The sequence below is a fragment of the Ascaphus truei genome, chromosome 17, assembly GCF_040206685.1.
Source record: "Ascaphus truei isolate aAscTru1 chromosome 17, aAscTru1.hap1, whole genome shotgun sequence".
NCBI classification, from domain to species: domain Eukaryota; kingdom Metazoa; phylum Chordata; class Amphibia; order Anura; family Ascaphidae; genus Ascaphus; species Ascaphus truei.
Genome location: NC_134499.1, coordinates 28,893,464 through 28,909,434, shown reverse-complemented (window position 1 = coordinate 28,909,434; position 15,971 = coordinate 28,893,464). Strand labels below are relative to the sequence as shown.

General features: G+C 46.2%; 1 protein-coding gene across 1 annotated transcript; it reads right to left on the bottom strand.

The window, feature by feature from the left end:
- Nucleotides 1-102: 102 nt before the first annotated feature.
- On the bottom strand, nt 103-14,387 carry LOC142467791 (solute carrier family 26 member 6-like). Its single transcript, XM_075573652.1, has 9 exons — nt 14,250-14,387; nt 12,689-12,828; nt 11,305-11,415; nt 9,980-10,146; nt 9,130-9,297; nt 7,593-7,745; nt 4,938-5,020; nt 233-380; nt 103-177 (listed from the first exon to the last, which is right to left on the bottom strand). The coding sequence occupies exons 1-9, from the start codon at nt 14,372-14,374 to the stop codon at nt 103-105; spliced, it is 1,170 nt and encodes a 389-aa protein (XP_075429767.1). The 5' UTR covers nt 14,375-14,387.
- Between the last annotated feature and the right edge of the window lie 1,584 nt (nt 14,388-15,971).

Genomic DNA, 15,971 nt, shown 5'->3' with positions numbered 1-15,971 from the left:
GGTTTAAGGCATAAAATAACAATATGCTGGGTTTTCACAACGCAGGGTATGGTAACCCCCCTATGACCCATGGTGCCTGCAATAAATGTCCCACTCTCCTAATTAAGAGATATGGAGATAGTTTAACAGACCTGCGTTAGGTGTTGTGCATATGAAGACGGTTTTGAGCAAAGCATTCTGATGATAGATTAAAAAAAGAAACATGGGCAAAGCAGAAAAGAAATAGCCTTGCCTGGTTGCTGTCCACTTTATAATTATTCTTCATGGCAAACATTTTGGCCAGGGAGATCATCACGGCATAGCCAACCATAGCGATGGCAAACGCATTGCCAACAATATTTGCAAGCAAGTTCACCTTGGGTACTGTTGGTGCAATCATTCTGTAATAAGGAAGGAACGAACGTACATAGTTCAATGACGAGATAACCCTACACTTTAAGTGACAAAATAATCATGGCGCCAGTTGTAAACCAAAACATTGATAACATGTTTCCATGCACTATATACAGTATGTATTTGTGCTTTAACAATTAGGTTGCTGTTTCTCTTTTGAAAGTGATTGTTGTTTAACCCGACAGTTGTGGAGAGATTTTGTATGACATCCCCCTGGTTTTTTTTTTTTTTTTAAAGCTTATATAATGAGGACGTTTCACTTATGTGAAGTCGGATGATCCTCCCCTATACAAGGATCAGCAAGAGAGGGAAGTGTAATATTCTGGAAAACACTAGGCTTTAATTGATTATTTGTAATAAATAATTGTTATTATATTATATATATTACTAGCTGAGAGCCCCGGCGTTGCCCGGGATGTTTGTGGTGTGGGTGTGGCATTTGGGTGGGGAGTGGTCCACGCGGCCCATGTGCGGTGGTAGTGCTGCTGTGGCTGTACTGATGGTGATTGTATTGGTGTGCTGATTTGGGAGGGTTTGGTGCTGATGTGGGGGTGCGGATGTGGGTGTGCCGATGGGGGAGGTGCAAAGGTGGCGATGTGTGGGTGCTGATGGTGTTGATGGGGGCTGGGAATGGTGGGGAGCCGAGAATGCCAGTGTGCTGGGGGGGCATGGGATACCGGTGTGCTGATGTGGTGGTGCTGGGGTGTGTGTGTGTATACATGTTTGTGTGTATACATTGTATGTGTGTGTGTGTGTATACATGTGTGTGTGTGTACGTGTGTGTGTATACACGTGTGTGTGTATGTGTATACACGTGTGTGTGTATACACACGTGTGTGTATACACGTATGTGTGTGTATACACGTGTGTGTATACACGTGTGTGTGTGTGTATACACGTGTGTGTGTGTATACACGTGTGTGTGTGTATACACGTGTGTGTATACACATGTGTGTGTGTATACATTGTGTGTATGTATATATTGTGTGTGTGTATACGTGTGTGTGTGTATACACATGTGTGTATACACGTGTATACATGTTTGTGTGTGTGTATACATGTTTGTGTGTATACATTGTATGTGTGTGTGTGTGTGTGTGTGTGTGTGTACATTTGTGTGTGTGTACACATGTTTGTGTGTGTATACACATGTGTGTGTATACACATGTGTGTGTGTGTGTATACGTGTGTGTGTATACATGTGTGTGTGTGTGTATACATGTGTGTGTGTGTATACATGTGTGTGTGTGTATACATGTGTGTGTGTGTATACATGTGTGTGTATATACATGTGTGTGTATACACATGTGTGTGTGTATACACATGTGTGTGTATACACATGTGTGTGTGTGTATACACGTGTGTGTGTGTGTATACATGTGTGTGTGTGTATACATGTGTGTGTGTGTATACATGTGTGTGTATACATGTGTGTGTGTGTATACATTATGTGTATGTATACCTGTGTGAGTGTATACGTGTGTGTGTGTGTGTGTGTACATGTGTGTGTGTGTATGTCTCCATGTGTGTGTGTGTGTATGTCTCCATGTGTGTGTGTGTATGTCTCCATGTGTGTGTGTGTATGTCTCCATGTGTGTGTGTGTATGTCTCCATGTGTGTGTGTTTATGTCTCCATGTGTGTGTGTACGTGTACATGTGTGTGTGTGTACGTGTCTACGTGTACATGTGTGTGTGTGTGTGTGTACATGTGTGTGTGTGTGTGTACGTGTCTACGTGTACATGAGTGTGTGTGTCTACGTGTACATGTGTGTGTGTGTGTACGTGTGTGTGTCTAGTGCGTGTGTCTACGTGCGTGTGTGTAGGTGTGTGTGTGTGTACGTGTGTGTGTGTGTGTACGTGTGTGTGTTTGTGTCTACGTGTGTGTGTTTGTGTCTACGTGTGTGTGTTTGTGTATACGTGTGTGTGTGTATACACGTGTGTGTGTGTACACGTGTGTGTGTGTACACATGTGTGCGTGTGTACACGTGTGTGTGTACACATGTGTGTGTGTACACATGTGTGTGTATACACATGTGTGTGTGTATACACATGTGTGTGTGTATACACGTGTGTGTGTGTGTATACACGTGTGTGTGTGTATACATGTGTGTGTGTATACATGTGTGTGTATACATGTGTGTGTATACATGTGTGTGTGTGTGTATACATTATGTGTATGTATACCTGTGTGTATACGTGTGTGAGTGTATACGTGTGTGTGTATGTGTACATGTGTGTGTGTGTATGTCTCCATGTGTGTGTGTATGTCTCCATGTGTGTGTGTGTATGTCTCCATGTGTGTGTGTGTATGTCTCCATGTGTGTGTGTGTACGTGTACATGTGTGTGAGTATACGTGTACATGTGTGTGTGTGTACGTGTCTACGTGTACATGTGTGTGTGTGTGTGTGTACGTGTACATGTGTGTGTGTGTGTGTGTACGTGTACATGTGTGTGTGTGTGTGTGTACGTGTCTACGTGTACATGTGTGTGTGTGTCTACGTGTACATGTGTGTGTGTCTACGTGTACGTGTGTGTGTGTCTACGTGCGTGTGTGTACGTGTGTGTGTGTGTGCGTGTGTGTCTACGTGTGAGTGTTTGTGTATACGTGTGTGTGTTTGTGTCTACGTGTGTGTGTTTGTGTATACGTGTGTGTGTGTATACGTGTGTGTGTATACGTGTGTGTGTGTCTACGTCTGTGTGTGTGTGTCTACGTGTGTGTGTGTGTGTCTGTGTCCCTGTGTGTCCTTTGGCCCGTGACTCCGCCTCAGGGAAGGGGGGGGTGGGGGGGGAGGTGGTGGGAAGGGGGGGTGGGGGGGAGGTGGTGGGAAGGAGGGGGGTGGAGGGGAAGGGGAGGTGGGGGGGAAGGGGAGGTGGGGGGGAGGTGGTGGGAAGCGTGGGGGGTGGGGGGGAGGTGGTGGGAAGGGGGGGGAGGTGGTGGGGAGTTGGGAAGGGGGGTGGGGGAGGTGGAAAGGGGGGTGGAGGTGGTGAGGAGGTGGTGGGAGGTTGTAAGGGGGGAGTGAAGGGAAGGTGAAGGTGGGGGTGGAGGGGAGGTGAAGGGTGGGGGTGGAGGGGAGGTGAAGGGGGGGGGGGGTGGAGGGGAGGTGAAGGGGGGGGGGTGGAGGGGAGGTGAAGGGTGGGGGTGGAGGGGAGGTGAAGGGGGGGGTGGAGGGGAGGTGAAGGGGGGGGGGTGGAGGGGAGGTGAAGGGGGGGGGGGTGGAGGGGAGGTGAAGGGGGGGTGGAGGGGAGGTGAAGGGGAGGTGAAGGGGGGGGTGGAGGGGAGGTGAAGGGGGGGTGGAGGGGAGGTGGAGGGGAGGTGAAGGGGGGTGGGGGGGGGTGAAGGGGAGCTGGGGGGTGAAGGGGGGGTGAAGGGGAGGTGGGGGGGGTGAAGGGGAGGTGGGGGGGGTGAAGGGGAGGTGGGGGGGGGTGAAGGGGAGGTGGGGGGGGTGAAGGGGAGGTGAAGGGGGGTGGAGGGGAGGTGAAGGGGAGGTGAAGGGGGGTGGAGGGGAGGTGAAGGGGGTGGAGGGGAGGTGAAGGGGGGGTGGAGGGAGGTGGAAGGGAAGTGGAGTGAGGGGAGGTGAGGGGTGGGTGAGGGGAGGTGAGGTGAAGGGGGGTGAGGGGAGGTGAAGGGGGGTGAGGGGAGGTGAAGGGGGGTGAGGGGAGGTGAAGGCCGCTCCCTCACCCGTCCGGCCGCTCACTCACCCGTCCGGCAGCTCCCTCACCCGTCCGGCCGCTCCCACGTGTATCTGAGGCGGGAGGCAGCTTGTTGTGGCCGCTCCCCCGCTGTGTCCCGGGCACTCGCTCCTCCGCTGACTGTAGCGGCGCCGGGGGGGGGGGGTTTGAAAGCGCGGGAGACACGGGGAGAGGATGAGGTGCGCGCAGGTGTGGAGGCTGATTTCGGTGAGGAAGAGGCGGAGGCTCTGGCGGGTATGTGAGCCCCCCCCCCCCCGGGTTATACATGCTGCTAATGTACACCCCCCCCCTAGTGTGTGTGTGTGTGTGTGTGTGTGTGTGTGTGTGTGTGTGTGTGTGTGTGTGTGTGTGTCCCTGTGTGTGTGTGTGTGTGTGTGTGTGTGTGTGTGTGTGTGTGTGTGTGTGTGTGTGTGTGTGTGTGTGTGTGTGTGTGTGTGTGTGTGTGTGTGTCTGTGTGTGTGTCCCTGTGTGTGTCCCTGTGTGTGTGTTTGTGTCCCTGTGTGTCCTTTGGGCCGTCACTCCGCCTCAGGCCAATGAGAGGTGTGCGGGGGCGGCCCAAGGGACCAATGAGATTTCCCCTAGGGACACCGGACATCCAGCAGGCAGGCAGGCTGGCATGCATGCATGCAGGCAGGCAGGCATACAGTGCTTTCACTAATATAGTATAAGATAATTGTGAAATTGTTATTTGTATTTATTATAGTGTAAGCGTGTGCTGGCGCGCGCGCGTTTGTGTGGCGTCACACTTGCCTCAAGCAGGAGAGATTTCTGTCCTGCAGGCAGAGGCGTCGGAGGGTATGTCAGGGGGGTGGGGGGGGGGCTGAAAATAAATACTATCTTCCATGATACAAACCCAGTAGGAATGTCGCCCACTATGGCCACACCAAACCCTTCATGCAGGTTTACTCCGTATGATATCCCAGTGGAGATGATCAGCTGGGGAGGAGAGAGAGGGGAAGCCACAAACTGTATATACATAATATAAACCAACGCGTTCTGCAGTTATCAGCTCACAAACACAGAGCTGCTACATTGTGACAGCCTGAAACTATTTTGACATGTTTTGTCCCTTGAAAAACGACACATATTTATGTGATGGACAAAACTGCACCATTGTATCATTATGAAATAGATATACTGCAAGCAGGAATGGGGATCCAGTAGGGATACAGTAGGGATCCAGTAGTTAGTGTCTTGCTCACTCATGAAAAATAGTCAGGGTGCTGCTTAGGATCTATATGGAAACTTATACAGCAAAAACTAAACCATGAGGGACCCCACAGAAGAGATCCTATGTCAGCACACTCCAAGGGTACATACTGTATGAATTAATATACAATTAATGTTCTATTGAAATAAGTTTAACATGTAGGAGACCTACAAATGTGCTCACAATCTATTGGTTAATAGAGTTTAATAGTAAAAAAACACTTAACACGAACACAAAGTGCGACTTAGACCAACACGTGAAATATAATAAAGAACAAGCTCAAAAATGAGCAGCCGGTGAGGCCAGATACTAATGTCAGTTAACGTATAGTCGCAGTGGTATATTGGTAATTTTCTAATAATATATTCCCTGTCACGTCTGTTCCTTAGGAATTCTTGGTGGAACTTAGAGCAAACGTTCCTAGTAATCAGATGTGACAAAGAGGTGAACATCAAAGAAGTAGGTAAAAAGGAGGAAAATAACAGCAACATTGCTAATATAGCAGTATGCAGGCGAGGTTAATGCTTCCAGTGCGGGTGCAAAAATGACTCTTTCATATCAGTCGCCTGAAGGCATGGGTGTCAATTTGAGATAATAATGCTTTTATCCTTAGTTTTAGGGTTTAGGTTTTATACGCATCCCTCCTTCCCTCTGATGTTAAAGAGGAGGCTGTAATTAGAGTCCCACTGACTGTGATGTGATCGTCACTTAAAAGGACAGTTTAACCTTCTCCAAGTCTGCCAGTCAGACACAGCAATTATGGTCAAATAAAGTGCATTCAATTGATATAAAATCGATATAAATCACATACCCTGAGAACTGCTACGATGTATAAGGGGAGAGAGACAACAGAGCTGTGTGGGACACTTCTTAGCTAATATACAAATGGAAGTGTTGTATCCCATTCCTAGGATCCCATACATGGCTACTTTCAAAATGTCCTCCTTTGCTACTTTGTTGCCGCTGCCTCAAGGCATCCTGTATCATGTGACGTCACGTCACTTAAAGACCCCATAAATAGATATAGATAATAAAAGAAACAGAGAAAATGTGTGTGTGTGTGTTTGTGTGTGTATATGTATATATAGCAAATGTCTTATACATGTCTGCAACTCTGCCTTTCACCATTATCACCCAACACATAGCACTTCCACTGCAGCAAGGGATTCTGGGAAATGACATGCAAATGAGCACACAGTGCCACCTTTTGTCTCAAGCCCACATTACATGAACAACCCTTAAGCCAATGCATGCTGCTTTAAACACCGCTCTTAAACATAGCCTGGGATGGGATGCAAAGTCAGTAAACCCACTCACAGACAGACTGTTTCGACCTTTTGGGTCTCATCAGCGTGGGGTTGGTTGTACTGGCTCTGCTTGTTTGAGACAAGAGTAGGTCTTCACCACACAATATATATATATCTCATTGTCATTTCAAATAAATCTATATATAGAGATGAGAAATAGATAGATATGTGCGTGTATTTATGTTTATTACAGGTTAATATTAAAGGATAATATCCCAGGCTTATGTAAGGATAACATTTGAACGTCACTTAACGACCCCAAAAATAGATATAGATAATTTAAAAAAACAGAAAAAAATTATATGTGTTTTAAAAAGAATCATTGTAATAAAAAAATATATATATATATATTTATTAAAGGTTAATACGAAAGGATAATATTAAAGGATAATATTTGTGGTTTATTAAAATAAAGGATATTATTAAAGAGTATTATCCAAGGCTTATTAAAGGATAACATTTAGGAGAGTGGTTGTGTAACCCTCTTGTACCATATCATAACTCCAACAGTGTGTGGGATGTTGAATAAAGCATCTAATTTATCATGTTGTAGTCTGTGAATTAGGGTTGCCAGGTGTCCAGTATTGAACCGGTGTGTCCTGTATTTGTACACTGTCTAATAAAAAATGAGAGGTAATACTGGACATGTGTGTGTATCCCGGTATTACCTCTCTGGACATAGTGACCTGACCGGCTTGGGGGGGCCGCGGGATTTTCCTGAGCAAGGAGAGAGCAGGACTGTTCCTAGGGGTCTGGGCAGCTCTCTCCATCTCTGATTGACTGCTGCTGGGTAATGAAGCCAATCAGGAAGTGGTGTCAGGAGCCTGACGGTGGGAACAAGGAGAGGAGGAAACAGCATGGAGCGGAGAGAGGTGTGTGTCGAGCATGTCATATCTTTCACCATTGTGTCCAGTATTTTTGGAGAAGCCACCTGACCACCCTTCCTGCGATACATTTTGAATAGAGGACAGATCCATTTTTCTTATCTTACCACCACCAGCTCAATAGGGAAGGGAAGTGGCATCTTGGAGCGACACCTCTGGTTAACTTCCTTAACCGCAAAAAGACACACCAGGGCGATGAGGCTGACAACGAGTGTGCCGATGTTTGTCAGGTGAATCCTGCGGCACAAGCTGAAAAGGGACTTAAGAGGAGAGAAAAGGACAGCGTTCACCTTAGAATACCTCAACCGCTGAGAAATACATCACGTGTATCAGCCAAGTATAAGATGATGGAGCAGGAGTGGCCAACTCCAGTCCTCAAGGGCCACCAAGAGGTCAGGTTTTACAGATATCTCTGCTTCAGATATCCCTGTGCGGAAGCAGGATATCCGTAAACCCTGATCTGTTGGTGGCCCTTGAGGACTGGAGTTGGCCAGTCGAAGACTGAGCCACCCGTGCTGAAGCAGGGATATCCTTAAAATATGTCCTATTGGTGGCCCTTGAGCACTGGAGTTGGCCACCCTTGGAGTAGAGGATGAAAGGCTAAGGGGGGGTAACATGAGATGGTACTTCATCATTGAAATGGTAGTGGATGCATATAACTACCTCCCAGCAGAGGTGCATATAGTAAGACATTGTTTGGGTAAATGCAGAAGTGTCCTATATATGGGGGGGGAAAGCCGGAGATTCAGTGGCATGTTGTGAGTATTGGCAGCCGAGGTGAGTCAAATTGTCGTAATTTTGTGTCATTTTCTGTGGTTCAATGATGAAACAGCTCAGCATTTCTTCTGTGGCAAATCAGCGCTCTGGTTATTTTATCTTGTATTGTGAGTCAGTTGGACAGCAGATCCCAGTAGCCTCTCACTGCCGTGGGGTTACCTCTGTCCTGTCACTTCCAAATAATTAACATGTTTAGAAATAAATGCAAATGCTCAATTAAAATAAAATAATTTCCCAATTAGAGACGGGCGAATCCACCTAAATCCGTTCCCTGGATCTTCTCACATTCCCCCCCCCCCAAAAAAAATCCGGTGTAAAATCCACAAACTGATTTGGATGGTTTTAATCAGCGTGGATTCATCAAAATCCACCGCTGGACACAACCCGTGGACGGATTTGTAGAATCCAATCTGTGGATGCAGCAATCCTTTTAGAGATGGATCTGCTGAAATTCGCGGACCAAAAGGAACCACCCGATCCGCTGTGGATTCAAATTTGCCCCAAAAAATTTACCCATCCCTATTCCCAATATGTCACCTCTCACACGTCACTCCCACCATGTCCTGTGTTTAATCTGTGATTCTGCCTGTCACAGAGGAGCCACACGAGAGGTGAGAGCAGGGAATGAGGGGTGTAGGTTCTCACAAAGCCCTAACTTGGGAATTTGGAGCGTATTCCTTAAAGCATAAAATAGTTATAACTTTCTGAGAGCAAAAAGGCAATGGAATTCTGCAGTTACTGGGTGAGTACAGCAATGAGAGAGCTTATATATCAGATTGTTTAATATGTCTTTAATGTGTTTCTGCCCCTTTTCCAAAAAACAAAAACAGGTTGGAAAGAAAGATGCTGCTTAACAGCAAAACTCACGTAAATCAGAGACAGCGGCTGAGATTTCTGAGAGGCGCCGGGCAGTCCAAATATGTGTTTGAGCTGAGACACGGTGACGTGGATTGTGGCTGCTGTGGTGTATCCCCGAATCAGTGGCTCTGAGAGATAGGTGACCACGAATCCGAACTGCACTAGGCCCAAAATAACCTGCAGAGAGCAAAGAGGAGAGGATGGGTGTCCTTTCCCGGACAAAAATACACATTCCTGCTGCGGACCTGATGACTTTTGGGTCTGGGCTGTAAGGTAACTTATCTGGAATAGCTGTTTCACTCAATGGAAGGCTAAACCAGTGGAATCCCATCTCACCTTAAGGAAGACTAGCTCACAAACAGGAAGTCTCTTTGTATGTCACTCATTGGAAGGGTGTCTCACTCAATGGAAGCATGTCTCACTCATTGTGAGGTTATATCACTCATTGGAATGATGTGTACCTGAATGATTAGAGACAACTCCCTCTACCTCAAGGGTGCTCAACTCCATTCCTCAAGCTCCCCCCACCCCCAACAGGCCAGGCTTTCAGGGTATCCCTGCTTCAGCACAGGTGGCTCAATCAGTTCCAGCTTCAACGCAGGTAGTTCAATCAGTCCCTGCTTAAGCACAGATGGCTCAATCAGAAGCTCAGTCTTTGACTGAGCCACCTGTGCTGAAGCTGGGATATCCTAAATACCTGACCTGTTGGGGTGGGGGAGGGGTGGGCTTGAGGACTGGAGTTGAGCACCCCTAGTCTACCTTATGGCATTCATGAGAGGTAATTGAGGAACCCAAGCTCAGAGCTGTTTTAAAATCAAGCATTCTGACTGCTTACTGGTTTTTGGCAAAGGCTCTTCACCTGAAATAGTCCCACCAGTAACGACATGGCAGCCGCCAGCTCCACCCTGGCTTTGTCTCTTGCTGTTGTATTAACAAGCGTCTCATTCCCTGGTAGCATAAAGTTCTCATTGGGCACCAATGACTCAGTCACACTGCCAATCATGATGGAGATAACAGCAAAGGTTCCTGGGGGGGAAAAAGTAGCCAGCGAGATTCTCTGAAGACCGCTTTAATGGACCAGTCCCAAATACATACAATAAAACACTTGAAGAAGCCATACATCTTCTGCTTCCACTTGAAACTGCAGCTACACTTACTCAACGTTTATTTGGAAAGCGTACATATTTAGTAAGAACTTGTCATAAGGCCCATCTTTACTAAGTCATGCTATTCCAGAAGACACCTTCCAGTGCCTGAAGAGGGCACCTTCCAGTGCCTGAAGAGGACACCTTCCAGTGCCTGAATAGGACACATTCCAGTGCCTGAAGAGGACATCTTCCAGTGCCTGAAGAGGACACCTTCCAGTGCCTGAAGAGGACACCTTCCAGTGCCTGAAGAGGACACCTTCCAGTGCCTGAAGAGGACACCTTCCAGTGCCTGAAGAGGACACATTCCAGTGCCTGAAGAGGACACCTTCCAGTGCCTGAAGAGGATACCTTCCAGTGCCTGAAGAGGACACATTCCAGTGCCTGAAGAGGACACATTCCAGTGCCTGAAGAGAACACCTTCCAGTGCCTGAAGAGGATACCTTCCAGTGCCTGAAGAGGACACATTCCAGTGCCTGAAGAGGACACATTCCAGTGCCTGAAGAGAACACCTTCCAGTGCCTGAAGAGGACACCTTCCAGTGCCTGAAGAGGACACCTTTCAGTGCCTGAAGAGGACACATTCCAGTGCCTGAAGAGGACACATTCCAGTGCCTGAAGAGCACACCTTCCAGCTCATTCAAGTGCATAGGTCACAAGGTATCTTCCAGTGTTAGAAAGTGTCTTTCGGAATATCACTACTCATTGAAGGTGGGCCACCATCCCCCTCGACTGATAATAGCAGCAGCTATTGTAGAACCAGTGAAATGTGATTAAATGCTCCTTTTTGTAGAAATGAAACTTTGAAAGAAAGGGCAGAGAAGACAAAAGTTTCCATGTAAAATCACAGCACCAGTCAGCTTGGGAAACCATTATTAAGGTGTAGTTTTGAGCACATGTTAAGACATTGGAACAATGGAAGTAAAGGATCTCTCACTTCAACTTGTGCTTCCTCAGAGATCCTCATGTATTTTCATAAATATGTTCAGCGCATGTTAGCCGTGCCTCATGTACCCGCTGCTCAGATACATCATACTCACCTGCAGAGATGTGTCTGGATTTGCCAAAGAAAGAGTAAACAAAGACAGGGAAAAAGGAGGAATACAGCCCAAACACAGGAGGCACTCCAGCTAGAAGAGCATAAGCCAAACCTGCAGAGAACAAAGCAGGCAGACCAAGGTTAAAAGTTCATCAAAAACAGTGTATAATTGCCATTGTATCTGCAAACAGTGAGCTTTCTATGCAATCATTTGTCAAATCCCAAAACGGCACATTCTCTTGGTAAAGATAGTTCCAAATTAACCCCTTTGTTTAGTTATTATTTAATCAATCTTTGAACTGCTATGGGCAAAATATTGATCTTGTTTATACAAGACAATCGCATTGGGGTTACTTGGAGTCCTTTGCCATGCTATGCCATAGTCTGCATTCCGGAAGGATACAGTGTAATTACACAGGACAGTGTGTTCTTTATCCAGAGGTGGAAATTTACTGCATCAAAAGGGAAATATAACAAGATATCGGATGCGCTAAGTGATTAAACCAGTAGGGGTGTAATAAAAAATATCATTACTATGAAGGAGACTATATACTGTACTCTTGTAATGGTGAAAACTCTACCCTAATGCAATTAGTAAATAGTGCAAAAGTGACACAAATAATGCGGCTGTGATCTAATCCCAAAAAATACATAAGCAACAAAAAAGTGTCCATGTAGAAAAAATAAAGTCCAAAAAAAGTTGAGCGGAAAAGCTGGTAGCGTTCAAAAAGGATATCAAGCTCACTGACACTCAAAGGGTCAATCTCATGGGTCAACGTCCCGCAGCTGATCTCAGGAGGCTCACGACCTATGCAAATAGAAGAGAAAAGGAGAGAAACGCGCAGGGAACCGCAATAATGTAAAACCTTTTTACTTACAAAAAGAACAAATGTAAAAAGCAGTAATGCCCAGACAGGAAAAAATAAGATCTTTACAGCGTATATCACCGGTTCCAGGCACGGATGGACAGTGGAGGACTCTTGATGAGGCTGCGAAGTGTGTGCGGAGGCAGACCTGCTGGATGCCTATCAATTACCTGGGAGCATCAAGAACATCTGCCTCCCTCCATTCCCTCCCCTCCTCACCTACAGGATCGGCCCTGCCTGTGTTGGAGGTGCGCTGGAGCGGACCCCAGTGAGAAGGCGCTTATCCATCTGACGCAACCTTCTCCTGCTTACACTGGAAGCCGCAATGGATGCGCGGAGAACCACTATCCATCCGTGCCTCGAACCGGTGATATACGCTGTAAAGATATTTTTTCCTGTATGGGCATTACTGTTTTTATATTGTTCTTCATATAAGTATAAACGTTTTAAACTATTGGGTGTCCCTGCGCGTTTCTCGCTTTGTCTCTACCACAAGCGAAATGCAAAGGGCTCTGTTACCTTGTGGAAGCTGAAGAATCCCCACACTGAGACCAGATATAATATCTCCCAGGAGCCACTCTTTGACGGGATACCGAGGCAACCAGCGGAGAATTGGAAGGAACTGAAGCAACATGGACTTTGCTGCAGAGCGAGAACATCTGGAAAAGACGGGGCACACAGCCGCTGAGGCCCGGGTTCATTCGAATGAAAGATGAGATGCTCAGTACAGCTTATCCAACATGACACTAAATTAACCCGATGTGGTGCAATTCTGGAGCAAAAACATTTGCTGCGGATGTAGCAAAGAAAAAATCCTATTGATTTAAATCTGACTTTTTTTCTTTGATAAAAAAAAGAACCCCCTTATAACGCTGTGCTTGGGGTCCAAAGAATCACATCGCGCTATAAGCGGATCGCGTTAGAAATAATGTACAATTGTATACATTGTACAATAAAGTGTTTAAGATACCAATAATCGTGTTGTAAAGTATTCATAAATATGAAAAGTGGGAGCCGCGCTTGCATCGCGTTGTAAGCGGATCCGCGTTGTAACGGATCGCGTTATAACAGGGTTGAGCTGTATCTTCTGCGCATTCCCCACCCCCCCCAAAAAAATAGACCCCTAATCATGTAAGTGCTTAGCATTAACTGCCGGGGTCGTATTCACTGAGAAGAGAAGAGGAGGCTGTTTGTTTCCCTTCAGGGTAACAAAGAATAGTTGAGCGGTTCCAGCCCAAAACAGCTGCCCTTTAAACTGCATCCCATTAGCAATTTGTGTGTGTGGATCTGAGCATTTTAATTGAGGAGCAACAGATGCGATTTGAAAGTCGATACAAGAATACAGACTTCAGTGTTTAAAATAAGTGCAGATCGCATGTGAAGATGTTTCTGCCTATTATTAATTCAGATTCACGTAGCAGGAAACGAGCCGACGTGGATATCTTCGTTAGATTATCCTTCTGTCTGACACTGATATCGGGAGTGGGATAACCTATTGTGCAGCTCTTACGCCAGCGGTCTCAAACTCAGTCCCCAAGGGCCACCAGCAGGCCAGGTTTTATGGATATCCCTTCCTCAGCGCATGTGGTTCAATCTTCGACTGAAAACCTGACCTGTTGCTGGCCCTTGGGGACTGAGTTTGAGACCCATGCCTTACACGGTACACCCCATAAATAGATTTACATTGAGCCTGATTTGCTGCACAGTGTAAAGCAGGGTGCTCATATCCAGTCCTCAAGCCCCCCCCCCCCCCCCACCTCCCTCCCCCAATAGGTCAGGTTTCCTTGCTTCAGCACAGATGGCTCAAACCGGCCCTGCTTCAGCACAGGTGGCTCAAATCAATGATTGTCACGTATATTACTGCTGTGAAGCGCTATGTACATTAATGGTGCTATATAAATAAAGACATACATTCAATTAGAGGCTCAGTTTTTGACTGTGCTGAAGCTGGGAAATCCTGAAAACCTGACCTCTTAGGAGGGGCTAGAGGACTGAAGTCGAGTACCCCTGGTGTAGAGCACACTAGTCATACAGCATAACAAATACACAGTATATGTATTTCCTGCCATCTAAGACTGACCTTACTTTCCTTCTTGCTGTGCTGAGAAGGCGTCGCACTTCATCCATGGATTGGGATGACGTTCCTCCCAGATCAGCCTCGTGAAGCACTGAGCGCTCAACGTGGTATCTCTTCTTATCACCCATGAGCAAGGTTTAGTTATACAAACCGAGGGGGAGAAATACTCTTCTCTGCATAAAAACTCAGACGGTCCCTCTGTTTATTGGGGTTTAAGCAGAGGTTCCGAGCCAAAAAACACACAGTAGGATCCTACAAAAAGATCCAAAGTAAACTTTGCATCCTTGTTCCTGCTCAACAGGTATTGCCAGGTTGATTGAAAACCATCCCCTCATATATATATTCTGCCAATGCACAGCAAGGTCTTGTACTATATTTCACTCTGTAATATATTTTATTGGTGAAGATACATGGAGATGTCCATCTCATTGTCAAAGTGTATCCCGGGAAGTCACAGGAAGTGATTCGAGTATAAATGGTTCCGTCTAGGTTTGAACTCACAAATTCAGGACTAAAGTAAGACAATTTGCGATTTAAGAAGGAAATGTCATTAACCGATACAGCTACTTCTTGGTCAAACTTTAAGGTGCGTTATTAAGGCAGCGCTATTAATGGAGATATTCATCTGCGTGGCCAAAAGCTAATGCAATTCTTGTTATAATATTAGAAATGTATCATTTTTACACTTATTCATTTTATCACTTAATTATATGGTACATCATGTAATAATGACTGTATGAAGTATGGCTGTACAATACTGTATACAGTATCTATACATACCTCAATAATATAAATTCATATATAATTTGTATTAATGTACAACTAGAATAAATTAAGGCTGTCCATTCTTTTGACTCGCGCACGCACCGGGCCTCCCTCTCAATGAGAGCCAAGGCCCGCCCCGTAGTCAGCCGATGAGAAGCAAGCCCCGCCCTGCAGTCAGCCAATGGGAGTGCGCACAAACCCACAGACAAACAGATTTTGAGTTTTTTATATATAAGATATGCCACATAACCTTTTGTAATGAAAGGGTTAAGTCCTACGGTATACTCAGTACGTTGCTTTTAGGCTATTCCCAGAAATAACGCCATGATGATCCGGGTCTGGGTGTGAGTTACGGCAGCTTTCGGAAGGTTCTAAATATGGCAGCGTTATTATTATCCTGCGCTAACATGAGCGGACGTCCGAGGATAAACTGCTCATTACCATATATCCAGGGATGTCCAGAAAACCTGACCTGCTGGTGGCTCTTGAGGACTGGAGTTGGCCGCCCCTGTCCTACTGCCTCCACACTACCTAGACCAGTGGTTTCCAACATTTTTTTGGTTAAGGAACCCTAAGTGAAATTATGAGGAATCCCCAACCCTCTCTAATAGCACGTCTGAGATCAGATGCATTGTAAGGAACCCCAACCCTCTCTGATAGCGCGTCTGAGATCACATACATAGTAAGGGACCCCAACTCTCTCTAATAGCGCGTCTGAGATCAGATGCATTGTAAGGAACCCCAACCCTCTCTAATAGCACGTCTGAGATCAGATGCATTGTAAGGAACCCCAACCCTCTCTGATAGCGCGTCTGAGATCAAATACATAGTAAGGGACCCCAACTCTCTCTAATAGCGCGTCTGAGATCAGATGCATTGTAAGGAACCCCAACCCTCTCTAATAGCGCGCCTGAGATCAGATGCATTGTAAGGAACCCAAACTCTAATAGCGCATCTGAG

Coding starts and splice junctions, on each gene's coding strand:
- LOC142467791 (XM_075573652.1), bottom strand. CDS start 14,374: ATGGGTGATAAGAAGAGATACCACGTTGAGCGCTCAGTGCTTCACGAG. Junction 9,298..9,979: donor TACTGGTGGGACTATTTCAG/GTGAAGAGCCTT, acceptor TGCTCTCTGCAG/GTTATTTTGGGCCTAGTGCA. Junction 5,021..7,592: donor TCCCTATTGAGCTGGTGGTG/GTAAGATAAGAA, acceptor TCTCCTCCCCAG/CTGATCATCTCCACTGGGAT.